This window comes from Delphinapterus leucas, chromosome 2, assembly GCF_059928025.1.
Source record: "Delphinapterus leucas isolate spDelLeu-1000000601 "Yukka" chromosome 2, BTC_Dleu_Yukka2, whole genome shotgun sequence".
NCBI classification, from domain to species: domain Eukaryota; kingdom Metazoa; phylum Chordata; class Mammalia; order Artiodactyla; family Monodontidae; genus Delphinapterus; species Delphinapterus leucas.
In genome coordinates, this window is record NC_143130.1 from 25,549,012 (window position 1) to 25,563,131 (window position 14,120).

General features: G+C 35.7%; 1 protein-coding gene across 1 annotated transcript in view; it reads right to left on the reverse strand.

The window, feature by feature from the left end:
- Positions 1-14,120, reverse strand: part of LOC111177927 (transcription activation suppressor family member 2) — a 104,792-nt gene that overhangs the window by 37,026 nt on the left and 53,646 nt on the right. Inside the window, exons 7-15 of the mRNA XM_089906567.1 lie at positions 12,022-12,155; positions 7,696-7,841; positions 7,304-7,399; positions 6,146-6,218; positions 3,046-3,137; positions 1,679-1,816; positions 1,415-1,545; positions 1,313-1,332; positions 1,113-1,212 (exon numbers count right to left, since the gene is read on the reverse strand). Coding sequence (XP_089762693.1) covers positions 1,113-1,212; positions 1,313-1,332; positions 1,415-1,545; positions 1,679-1,816; positions 3,046-3,137; positions 6,146-6,218; positions 7,304-7,399; positions 7,696-7,841; positions 12,022-12,155 — 930 coding nt within the window. The remainder of the gene's footprint in view (positions 1-1,112; positions 1,213-1,312; positions 1,333-1,414; positions 1,546-1,678; positions 1,817-3,045; positions 3,138-6,145; positions 6,219-7,303; positions 7,400-7,695; positions 7,842-12,021; positions 12,156-14,120) is intronic.

Here is a 14,120-nt window from a genome sequence, read left to right on the forward strand (position 1 = left end):
ATCTTTAGTGACCTTGATATTTTTGAATAATGTAGACCATTTATTTTGCAGAATGTCCCTCAATCTGGGCATGTCTAACATTTCTTCCTGATTAGATTGGCAGGAGCACCACAGACTGATATCGTGTTATTCTCTGTGCATCATATCAGGAAGCACATGATGTTTATTCCTCTCCTGGTGACATTAACTTAACCACTTAGTTAAGATGGTATCTGTAGCTTCTTCCATTGTAAAGTCTTTATTTTTTCCTTTGCGAGATATGTAAATACCATCAAACTTGCACCTACTACATCAAGCCTCCATTGATTATTATGATTTTGCCAAAATGTGATTTCCAAATTCCATCACTCTTTCTATACCTATTAGTTGCACTCTATAGTGAGAAAGAACTTTCCCTTCTCTCCCATTTATTTATTCACAGAATCCTTAATTTATTCTATGGGCTATAAATTCCCTCTCTCTTCTTAAAAAAGGCCAGTAGAAAGTAAATGATAGCACACCAGTTTTCATTTCATTTTTCAATTAAAGCATGTCTAACTTTCAACAGTTTTGGGTGCAAACTAAGAATAGATTAAACAAAAAGATATCACAAGATGCCCTTCACAGTTCTCTCTGCAGAAGCAAATACTGTAATTCATCATAATGTAAATACATGTAAAGGCTACTCTAATACTAGTCTAGGAAAATCATGTGAAAATTAAAAAACTAGATACTGCAAACCTTATAAAGATTCTAATAGAATTCAGTGGCTAGAATCTGTTGCATCTGTTATCTAGGCAAGTCCAAGTTGTTTCTTGGGGAAAGTCAAACTTCTAGCATCAAGTAAATTAATTTAGCCTGAGAGATCATTTTCCCATAAATGGATTGAGATACTAAAACATAAAAAGTGATTTGTCAAAGATTATAAAACTAACTTATTTCAAGGCAACGGTCAGATTTATATCTGAATTTAGGTCTCCTGTGTCATGGCCCTGTGCTCTATACATCTCCCCAAGAGTAATCCAAAACCAAGTACAGTTGCTGTATTTCACACCAGTGCCAACAAGCAAGACCTCAAAATGAGAATCAAAAAATTATACAAGCATCAGTAAAGGCACTTATTCAATACTTACAGTTGTTTTGGAACCAATGTACCGTAAGAGGACCAAAGAATTATATCACACATCAGACAGCCTTGAATAATTAATTTCCCTTTCCATGGATAGATGAGAACTGTAAGAAATGAGGGTAAGAAAGAAACTGATTATTTTATTTATGAACAAAACATTTACTTAAAGAAACAGCTAAAAGAACCAATTAAATAATTTCTTACCATCTTCTTTGAGTTCAAGTCTAGGGGGAAAAAAAAGAAGCATATTTTATAAGAGCAAAGGAAAGAAATCCAGTAAAACAAAGTATGTACATAATTACTTACTCGCTTTTATGATTATGAGCTGGTGCTGCCATCTTTTTAGGTTCCCTGTACTGAAAAGCTACAATCACGTAAGGACAGATCTGTCTGGGTCGCTCAATAACAGTGTTGCCTGAAAGTTCATAGAGGTAATACTGAAAGAAGCAAAATAAGTATTATCAGGGTAATACTACAGAATTCCACGTGCATCAAGTTTATTTCAACCCTACCCAACCCCAAAATTTAACTCATTAGATTTAGAAATGATTTATTCCCAGGTGACTATACCTGATTCAGTTCAAAGGTGCGAAAATGACTTGTCTTGTGAGAAAACTTGTTAGTATTTACAGCCACGTGGCAATCATAGCCAGAAGATGGGCTGGTATAGTTAGTTGTATAATTCTCAGACACAAACTTGACTCTTCCCTAGAATGAAAATATTAAGACTAATCAAATGTTTTCAAATAGCAATAATCTTACTCTAGGATTTATTTAAAAGTAGCCTAATAAAGAACATATACACATGTTTGCTGTCAAGGTCCCGCCTCTTCATCAACAGGACCACCAAAGGCAATACTAAGAAGACAAATAATATAAATGGTACTTCAGTGAGCAATCAAAACCTGTATTCTCTCCCCATCAAACAGCTTATGATGTTGGGCAGGGCTGGCTTCTAAGCAGTAAAGTAAGGAAGACTGAGAGCACATAGGCAAAAACTAAACAGCAGTGTCCACCAGACAGGGTGGGATATGGGGGCACGAAACCAATGGCGAGGCACAATCTGACATAAGCAAAAAATGTTTGTTACCTGAGCTGACAGGCACGTTGTCTGCGGCAGAACTACAGCACTTATCACAGAGCAGGAGAGGGAAGAGTAAGGGAGGGAAGCAGTGACTATGAGCCAATGCAATGTTACTTTCCCTCCAGTTCTTGGGGACAAGTTTTGGAATATGAAGAGTTCACACTCTTAAAAAAATCAGTAGTGTTAGGTTTATAACCAAAGAACTTAAGATAGTACGAAAGCTAAAACAAAAGCAAAAACAAAACAAGACCACAGAATATGTCCTCAAAAAGCCCCCCAACCTCTAAAATTAGAGTTTTCCTACTATTTGAGTGAAAATTCTAATTGCGTGATTCATTTATACTGGACTATTTAAGGGCATTTAAAAATTTCTGAGATCATCAGTTGCAGGTGCCCCATGAAACTGTGAACAAGGTCTCAATGTTTTAGGGGTTAGAAAAATATATATATAAAGGTTTCTCATTTTGACAATTTAAATCAGTGAATGTTGCTTTCTAAATTCATCTCTTATAACTGAAATCACACTGCTTTATAAGCAGCTACTTGTTTTCTGTTATTTACTATTTAAAAAGTGGCATTGTGGGACAGGGTGAGAGGAATGCTTTTCACTGAATACCTGTTGTATTATTTTGAAGCTTTTTTTAAAAAAACATATTCATAGATCATCTATAAAATGAATTTAAAAAAAGCTTTGTCCATAAAGGAAAGCAAAAAGCAGTTATTTTTTCTGACTTTAGATAGCTGTCTTTGGCAAGGACCTTGTATAGCAAATGATCTGCAAAGAACATTATCACAGACTGATAACCTTTCATTTTTAAAAGAAAAATTACATAGAAGCACATTTAGTCTTTACCTTAATTAGATTAAAAATTACAACATAACCAGACTTCCCATGATACCAAGGTCTTGCATGAAGATAGTCTGAGTATTTGGAAATGTATACACCTATAAAAGTATAAAAATAGATTAATTTACACTTTAAAAAGATTATTTACACATGGGTTACCTTTAACTGAACAAGACAACACAAAAGACAAATAAATGCTAACATTAAAAAACTATTTTGAAACTGCTTACCTTTTAAAAACTATTTGAGATATTCTAAAGGTATGGAAACATTAGAGCTAAGATACAATACATCTGTTCGACAACCAATTTTCTATTTGGGTATGGTAAGTGAAAAGGGATAAGAGTATCACATTTTTGCAAAAGTCTTCGTGAGTCTGTGTTTTCTCCATGCAATCATTCAGTGAAAAGGCCTACAGTAATCTGATTCTCAAGTTATTTTTTGCAAAACATCTCAGTAAGTACTCATATTTAAGAATGTGTGCTGAGGTCTACTACACTGCAGCTGTGTGCCAGGCAGCAGTGCCACAAAGGGAAATACAACGAGGTCCTTCAGGCAGCTTATTCTGCTGGGCTGTGAATTCCAGGGAGGCGGGGGTTATATCTGTTTTGTTCACCACTGTAGCCACATCACAGCCCACTGCAGCTTAATAGAGAAGTGAGTCTCAAGAGGGGAGAGACTCCTTTAAGTTACCACAGGAGAAGAGGATCCCCACACGGCAGCAGCAGTGAGAATAAGGAGGAAAGGACACATTTCAGAGATATTCCTGAAGTATCTCTTTTGAAATATAAAAGACAATGGTGAGGACATGGATATAGCAGACAGAGCAATAAACTTGTGGCCAGAAGATTGGGTTCCAGTTCCAGGTTTTTCACTTACTGCTAATAATAACCATGTGACTGAGGAGTATGTCACTTAAGCGGGCAGGGTGGGCATGAGTATAGATACATAAACCACAGGGTTCTCAGGAAGATTTAAAAAGATCCATAAACTTTTAAAACTATAATACACTACAGTAATATAAAGGATTACTTTCATACACAGAACTATCCATTTCTATTTGAGCCCAAAACTATAGAACACACACAGGCAGTAGTGCTATTTTATTATTACCCCCAGTACATGTGATGAAGAAGATTGTGTATTTATAGGAGCAATCCAGCCTCTATCTACTCCACCACCCTACTGAAGCCAGCCTCTCAGACATCAACAATAAACTCATGTGATTGCAGTAAAGCACAAAAATGGCCTTAATTTTTAGAGATGTAAGCTGAGGTGTTTGCTTGTAATTCACTTTCACAATTTTCAGAAAAAACAACTTTTTTAAACAAATGAAGAGAATAATGCAAAACATTATCTGTTAAACGTAGGTGATAGGTATATTATACTATGCTCTCTACTTTTTCTATGTTAGCATTTTTCATAATGAAAAGAAGGGGGGGTTAAAAAGAGTAGGGGAGAAGGAAAAAAAGGTTTTAGGTAAACTGTTATTCGGGTTATGAACTTATCCCCTTTCATGTCCTTTAGAAGAGCTGAATATAGGTTTAAAAAAACATTTGTTTTACACAGAGTTACCATATGAGCCAGCAATTCCACTCCTAGGTATAAACCCAACAGAAATGAAAAAACATGTCCACATAAAGACCTGTACAAGAATGTACATAGTAGCATTTTTTAGAATAGCCAAAAAGTAGAAACAACCAAATGTCCATCAAGTGCTGAATGGATAAAGAAAATGTGGTACAGTGGAATAGTATTCAGTCAAAAAAGGAATGAACTATATGCTACAACATGGATGAATCTCAAAAACACTAAGCTAAGTAAAAAAGTTAGTCACAAAAGGTCATATACGATTCCATCTACATGGAATGTCTGGAATAGGCCAATCCATAGGGGCAAAAAGTAGAGTACTGGTTGCTTAGGCTGGTGGGAGTGGGGAGTGACTGATGAAAATGGTCTAAAATTGATTGTGCTGATGGCTGCATATTCATTTTAGTGAATATGCTAAAAAAAAATTGTATACTTTAAACAGGTGAAATGAATGGTATGTGAATGTTATCTCAATAAAGTTGTTATTTAAAAGAAATGGTCAGCAGGAATGTAGCCATGAAGCCCAGTAATCCTTCTCAGTGCTGATCTCCAACTTCTGTAGCATCTGACACTGCTAACACCCCTCCTTACAGCCTTCTGTTCTCTGTGAAACTCCACCTCCTGATTCTTCATCCCCTGGACTGCTCTCAACTCCCTCTTCCTAGCCTTGCCCCATGGCCTCATCCCTTGCTCCCATAACCACCTGAAAGTTCTGCTCTTGCCATCTTTGCTGCCCCATGTAACAATGTTTTTGGCTTCAACTAACACCCACCCGCTGCCACCTTGAACCCCAACCTCCAGTTCTAATCCCTTTTCCAACTATTTTTACCACCAGCAGGACAGCTTTCAGAAATACTTATGACCACCTCATTATTTCTCAAATTTAGCTCACTGAAGTAGTAGTGTTCATTTAGGTGTAAGCTCCAAGCTAAGCACTTGACACAGTCTCATGTAATCCTCACAGCAAATCTAGATGATAGTTTTATCTATTTTACAGATGAGGAAAGTGAAGCTTAAAGAAATTAGTGCTAATCCACATTCTTGACAATAAGATTACCTTTCTCTTTTAACTCAACAGCTTCCCTACAATTTCCTCTCCTCCGTGTCTCTCTTCTACTGACAATATCAGTGCAGTGTAAGTTACCTTACATTTGATTCTTTGTTACTCGTCACATTCCACAGTTGCCAAGGTGCGTCAGTTCCATCTATTATGTGTTCCTACTGCCATTATGATAATTCAGAAGAAATCCTCACTAGCCCCAGATGACTGCACTAAACTCTTGGCACTGAAAGATACCTTCAGTACCTTTTCTAGTCCAACCATCCTTTTAAAAAAGATAACTCCTATTAGAAAACCTTACGTCTTAGACTCAAAGCTCATTTATATGTTTAAAGGTCTGCTTCCAAAGATTACTATTTATCATCAATGAAACTAGCATTTAACATAGGTATCTTATGTAACTAACTAAACCCCACTTCACCTTGTAAAAGAGATTCCTTTTCCTTACAGACGTACCTTTCCCTGGGTCACCCAGAGTGCTGATAGCACTGCTGCCAACACAGAGTCCACGCTGACATACCAACTTTGCCTTAAACAAAAGATCGTACTTTGCTTATCATATCGTTCTTGGGAGGGTCAATGAAATAACTCTATAATCTATATACAAACTTTCAATACAGAATCTGTACATTGTATGCATTCATGGCACAAAGCAAGCTTATGTAAGGCAACTGTGTTTTAGTTAAGATTAACAGTTCAAACTTTTTCGTGAAATTTTATTATTTCTGTTAACAAAAATGTCACCAGCAAAACCAAATTAAACAAGCTCACAGATAAGTCCTCTCTTGAAGATTTCTTTTTCAATTACAGCTTGGGAATCACTAAATTTGAAAATGTCTTATCCGCAAATGCTTTTTTTTTTTTTTCTTTTAGTATGAATCCATAACATATCTTATTTGGAAGTTAAATAAACTCTCTAGTATTACTATATAATCCATAAGTTATATGGTAATGTTAATTATTCTTTAGCAAATCTATCCCTGTTCTTTAAAAATCATGACCTCAACCGAAATACTACCTTTGAATTACTTTAAGTTGGATTATAGATCTCTAGCATTGCTGAACTGTATCTAGAAGCCACACACATCTCTGGAGACATACCTGCACACAGTAGTTTCCTTCTCCACAATTTAGGTACAACCAACAATATGGATGTTCAATTTTCAAAATAAGGCATGAAACAATTCCAAGTAACTAGAATGCTGAACGTGTTCATCTTGTCCCCAAAATCATGTAATTTAAACTTGAAAAACCTCCACAAGAAATAGAAAATATCTATCTAAACAATGATCGAGAATAGAAAATATCCATTCACTCCATTAAAAGTCATTATTAATACTTAAGAAGTCTGTATTAATCAAAATCTCACCACGAGCTTACAAATGTATTCAAGATAAAACTAAAGAAAACCTATGGAAAGTTGCAGAAATCCAATCTCTTTCATGACAAGCTTTCACTGTCATTTACATTGCCACCAAACTAACAAAAAAGACTGATGAACTGGTAATCTTACAAACTTTATAGACCTAAAATACCAATATTTAACTTTAATGATACAATTAATTTTGTACATTAACATCACAAAATTACTTTTCTACGATCGAACTCCCTTACCTGATTTTCAGTTTCAAACAGAAGAAACCCGTAAGTTTCTTGAAGTTCTTCGTGAGTATAGTCACTTGCTTTTTTTTCTTGGTAAAAAGTTTTGTACTGTATAAGGAGAGAATAATCAAATGTTATAAACATGTTATTTTGCCTTGAAAATTAATTTTTAAAAATGCATCATCTGAATTCCTCCTGCTAAAAGACTAATGAAATTTATTATTTTTCTATTCCCTAGAATATATTATAATTACCTTTCAAGTGACTATTTCCAAGGATCTTTTATTTCAGCTGAAATGTGATAGCTAAAAAGAACTAGGCTTATATATCAAAAATAATGGGTCTATTTCTTTCAAACTAAAATAAAACAAACACACAGACACAGTGTGTACCAAGCACCTCACCTCATTTAAGAAAATGTCATTTATCACCAAAGTCACTTGACTGTACTGAAAACCATGCTCAGATGCAGAGTCCAAGTAAGAAGTATGGAGAATTGAAACTGCCCTCCGGAAGACAGAGTCTGAACTCAAGGACACTGTCTCAAAAACTGTAAAACACAAACAAACATAATGCAACTGTTTAAGATAACCAAAGGATGGGGAAAAGTGGCACACTAAATATCACTGAATACTGATACAGGAAATATATCATCTATGATAATAGGATATAATCATCTCTTTCCTTCCTGTATAATTAAGACATTTACAATGTGTTTTGGCTACCATATCTGGACTATCTTAAAAGATCTCACATGTGAAAATAACCTAAATGGATTATAACTGAAGGTGAATTACTTTTAATGCAAGAATAAACCCCTTTTGGTTTCAAGCTGGGTGCTGTAACCATACTGGGTAAAAGCAGATGCAACTGTAGTGTCAAGTTGGTGGTCAGCAACTGCTTAGACCAATGCTTCTCATTCTTCAATTTTTTTAAACCTAAGCCACATTTTGATAAACTTACCCTTCCTGTCTTCTCACCAAATCCCCAAGGAAGTCTGTTAGGTTCCTTGGAAGGAGCCTACTACTGCACACTCAGCAAACACATTAGAAATCATGTTTCTTTGGGGCTTCCTCACCAGCCTGTACATGTCTATTAAAATTTACTTCTTATGGGCTGTATTATAAAATCATCATTTTACAAAAATAAAACTTTATTACTTTTCTTGAAAGTGCTTTCTTCAAACCATCCCCATGTGTTATCCCAAAGATGCTGGTATACCCCTCCCATGAGAGGCATGCTTCCTAATTGAGAACTACTGACTCAAGCCAGTAATTCTCTTGATTGAGCCCTTGTGTCTTTTGATTTTACCAGTCCTCACTTAGCAAGAACTGAGCCTAATGAGTTCTCATAACATTTAACTATTTGATTTGTTTACTCCTTTCTATTTACATCCTCTCTATTCTCTTTAACAAGGTTGGGGGGAGGATACACACTGATTATTTGTAAATAATAGAGAGAATAATTTATGTAAGACTGGAAGTTTGGGCCTTACAGTATAAATAAGTACATTAATATGGCTTCCTACTTATACCAGGACTCTGCCAATTACACTAAAGTTCAAAAGTTAAAGAAAACATAAGCTTTTTAATTAAAATTAATTTATGAACAACAGATTAAAAAACCCTAGACTATTACAGAAATCAAAACAAACATTTCAGTAAAATTCATTTGGACTAAACTGTCCTAATGCTTCAATTCCCAAGGTAATTTAAAAATGATTTTGATAATAATACTTCATAGTATCAAAAATAAAAGATTATAAATAGCAAGGAAAGAAAGAAAAGAGGATGAAACACTTAAGAATATTCTGAAGTTGGCACATCTGATCTATATCGATTGTATCTTACTTTTAGTTTTCCTCAGTTTCACCTTCTCTCTTTCAATATCAGTATACCAGTGCTGTGAAAAATATGGATATTCTAAAGAGATTCAAACAGCAAAACACCAGTGATAACAATTAAAAAATTATGGCTTTCTTTAGCTACTTCCTCAAAACAAACTGGGAAGCCTATGCACTTGCAAACTCCTTTTACAAATAATCTGTACAGCTAGCTCAAATGCAAATCGGGATTCCTTTAAAAATTATAATTTTGGAAACCTAGTATTTAATTTTTTTAAAAGGCAATATAATATTTAAAGAATCTAATTAGACTATGAGGCTCAATATTTGTGAAAGATGTTGCTTACAAGTGAAAGAAATAAAAGTTGTCATAGCTTTGGAAATGACCAATCTATGATTATCAACTTCCCTAAATTCTGCAAGATGTTAATAGATTATAAGTTTCAGAAGTACTGAATACTACATATATCCCCAATTTTGAGCGTCAACGCACAATAATAAACTGAAAACTGTGAGAAATAATGCAATTTAAAAAACCCTATCTAATACAATGTGGGGAGTACTGCTCCCAATAAAGCTAGGACTAATGGTAATGATTTAAAATAAACAAGGAGGAACAAGTAAGAAATGACTTATTTTGTACTTTTATACTGTAACTTCTAAAACTATTTATTTATGGTTAAAAATGCTTCCTTTTTATGTCAGCACTCTCCAAATAGCCATATGTTAGAAAAGTAATAATTTTACAGTTGGCAGAAGGAAAAGCATATCAAAAGAGAAGTTAATGGAAAACCACAGTAAACCCTGAATCTTTCATGACTTCATAATAAATGACCTCAATTATACTCTCAAGAAAGCCCAAGTTTCCTGCTCTATAATTAAGGACATAATGAGAATTTTATTGATAAATCATTTGACATTGTCTCTTCCCACACAATGCGCTTTCATTTAACCACCTAAAACAAGTGTACAAAACGAGGAGCATTAAATAAATGGATAGTTTCATTTTTTGCTGAGCAATGCACATGCTCTAGTTAAACATTCAAGATGATCAGAATATTAAGAGAAAGAAGAGGGGGCTATTCCACAAAGAAATCTAAAGCAACATCTAAGAAGGTAACTTGAAAAGTACCTGTCTGTAAAGCATAAAGAGTATCCCTTACGGTTTAAGTGATCAACAAAGAGCACATGGAAAAAACTGAAGTTGAATCAAAATGGCTCTGAAAACTGAGTTAATATTCTTTCCTGTAGCACCTGGCTTTGGGCACGTTTCTCTGCCATTTGTGGATTGGATCTTAAAAGTTAGGTCAAGCTTGGGCTTCCCTGGTGGCACAGTGGTTGAGAGTCGGCCTGCCGATGCAGGGGACACGGGTTCGTGCCCCGGTCCGGGAAGATCCCACATGCCGCGGAGCGGCTGGGCCCGTGAGCCATGGCCGCTGAGCCTGTGCGTCCGGAGCCTGTGCTCCGCAATGGGAGAGGCCACAACAGTGAGAGGTCTGCGTACCGCCAAAAAAAAAAAAAAAAAAAGTTAGGTCAAGCTTGACACAACAAGTTGGATTCTGCTCAAAGCGCCCTGCATCAATCTCCGCCATCTCAAAATCCATGACAGAGATACTGAGTGTCTGATTTCGGGACACGTTTTTCTCTCTTTATAACTTCTAATAAGAGAGATAAAAAAATTATAAACCAGTTTCTGATGCTATACCACAGGTATCTATTTTCCATTCTATAAGCATCTGGTCTGAAAGCAGATAATGAGATGAACAAACGTCAACAACTTAGGTGTCACAGTAATCTAACAGAATCTAGCCACTTCTACATCTCCCCCAGACTTACATGACCACAACTCCTGTTTGTGAATTAAGCAATAGCACTTATCAAAGACAGAAACACTAAGAAACCAACAATATGTGCCATTAAAGGCCCTTAGTAGAAGGCAACCTACACCTTTTAATACTCTCCATGCCTATATACTTTATCTCCTCTAAGTAGGTCATTTGACAGTTGTTGAAGGAACAGCCCATTCTTTAATCACCTAATCCTAAAATGTACTACCCTTACCTTTAAGATATCAAAGGACTGCCAGTTTAAGATATATACAACTTTTTTAGAACACAATTTGACAGAAAGTAACAAAAACTTAAATGGGCATACCAAATAACCATTCCATTTCTGGGAATCTATCCCTCAGAAATATTAGCATAAGTGCAGGGGTTATATGTCCAAGGGTGTTCCATGCACCAACACCTATAACAGCAAAAACACTGGAGACAACCTAAATTGCCATCAATAGGGAAACACCTTGCAATTACTAAATAAAAACAAAGTAAATCTGTATATACTGACGTACAAAGATATCTATTGTATACTACTGAGTGAATAATATGTATTATCTGTCATTTTGGTAAAAAAAACCATAAAAAATTATGTGTTTGGAAGTATACAGAAAAAGATGTAGAAAGATGGGAAATCCAACCGTTAACAGTATATACACCAATGGTGATTGGGGAGTGGACAAAAAGGAGAACTTATACTTTTGCCTTATATATATCACTACAATTTAGATTTTTCTTACATAAGCATGTATTACTTCTACTATTTAAAATATCTCAATTTAAAAATCAAGTAAAATAAATCATAATTTCAAAGAAATACAAATAGAGGAGTGTGACAATTTCTCTTGAACACACACACCTTTTCTGATGCAATTTGCAAACTTAATCACCTATCAATTTTGGACTAATAATAAGAAATCTGTAGCTACTGGAAGTTATAATTTTTTAAAAAGTCCTTTCATTTTACATGATCTAAATTAAAATCTAAAACACTGTACTGTGCAACTTTGGATTCATTAGTAATAGCTTATAGCATTTAGTTTAATACCCACTCTTCTCTGATATGAACCTTGTCTCGGTCTCCTCTAACAGGGAATGTAGCTGGGAGGGTGGTCTTAATTCATTTTCACCAAGTATACCCCCAGAATTCTTGACATAGTCCTGTTCTCCGCTAATGTCATAAATGCTAAAATGAAAAAAGAAAAAATTAAATCATAAAGTGAATAGTTCTAGTTCAGGCATATCTACTATATAAATAAATGTTTACTGAACATCTAGTTTGCATTAGGTACAATTTTGTAGTGTTTCCCTTCTTTGTCAAGTCTCCAGAGCTAAAGGCTAAATTTGCTGTATAAGAAGTAGTAACACACATAAATTGAAGTGGTTTTCCCCCAATTCTTTAATTTCTAAAGAAAATTTTCTTCACAGAGATAAACAGGAATCAATTTTGCCTCATTGAAAAAAAACTTTCAAAATGCACAGACTATAGAACCACACCCATGTTCTACTGGCTGGAAATAATAAAATCAAATAGAACACAAATAAAACCTCTCCCCACCCCTAAATAAGTAATATTTGATTCACCCTTCATTAAACAAGACTATTAGTGATGACTATTATGTATCTAGTACTATGCTATACCCTGGATTTTATCAAGACAAACGAGAAAAAGTCTCTATGATGAAAGTGTCCGGGTGGCCTGGAGATCTTAGAATGTGCTCACAAAATACTCCTAGAGTGAGTGTGTGACCTTTGGAAAGCAAGGGCTGTATCTCCTGGTGACAGTGGTCTCAAAGAGGAAAGCAGAGCTGGAAGTAAAGACCCTCCCAAACCAGATTACACTTGCAACTTACGAAAGGAGTAGCAACAAAGGCACCATATTTTTAAAAACAATCCTCAGCTTCAGGAGCAGAGGAGGGAACCCTTAAGCCTGAAAACTGCTCTGTTGCATCCGTACACTGGGCTCAAACACATCTTCAGAGCTAGAATAAGATGAAGGCAGGGAGAGTGCATCTTTTCCTTTGTCCTTGGTGAGAAAGCTTGCCCAGAATTCTCTCTGCAGGCACCCCATTCTCACCTCATTGGCCAGAACTGAGTCACACGTTTATTCCTAAAACAATCACTAACCAAAGAGAGTGGAATTACCATAATGAGCTTAGAGTAACTAATAGTCACACAGCCCCCCACTCTCACCCGCCCAAGCTGCTCCTGAAGCATGGGATCACCCCAAAAGCTAGACAAAATTGTGGTTTGGGGGAAGGGAAGAAAAAGGGAGGTGATTACTGGGAAGGCAGTCAACAACATTATCACACTATAAGGTCTCAACAAGTTAGTGGTAGGTCTGCACTAGAATCCTGGTCTCCTGAATCCCAATTTAATTCTCCCCTCTTGACATAATGAATGATATAATCAATATTGCTACTTTTTCTAAAGAATCTTAAATATATTCACACAGTTCTACCTCAAATCCTTTTTAATCTCTAAGGCTACTATTTAATCTCTAAGGCTACTGCTGAGGTCGATTCAATACAAAGGAAGGTAGTGAGTTGTAGCTGCTGGACAAACTGGGAAAAACATTTACAACAACTATTTTCAGACTTTGAACAAGAGATAGCCCAGCACTTTGATCCCTGAACTGAAAGAAAGTGAACAAACAAGCTTTCTGACTGGATGCATGTATTGCACCACGGGTGGGAAGGGAGAACCCCACATAGAATGATGGTATTGTTGAGCTAAGGAAACAGAAATTTGAGTTTCAAGAAACTAAGGTGGTTTGAATTTTTGGGACAGTACACAAGGAGGAGAAAGATATGTGAAGAACTCCAGAAATTTGCATAGGGGTTCACTAAAGTCTGACTGAATACTAAGTTTCACATGTATAGCGAGAGACTCCAAGAGGTCAGGAAAAGAACTCCCAGAAAAAGACTCCTGGGGAGTTGTAGAATTACCAAGTACCAGAGCTCACACAGCCTTGGAAGACATTTGAGTTCTGACCTACCAGAGAGGAAAGAAAGACCTTGCTGAACACCTGGGGCATTCAGGAGAAACCCCTGAAAGCCTTGCCTTAGTAGGTTAGCAAAAAAAATAGTAGCCTTAGAGATTAACAAAAAAATAGATAAATGAATTACTACATAATAAGTATTTTGGGAAC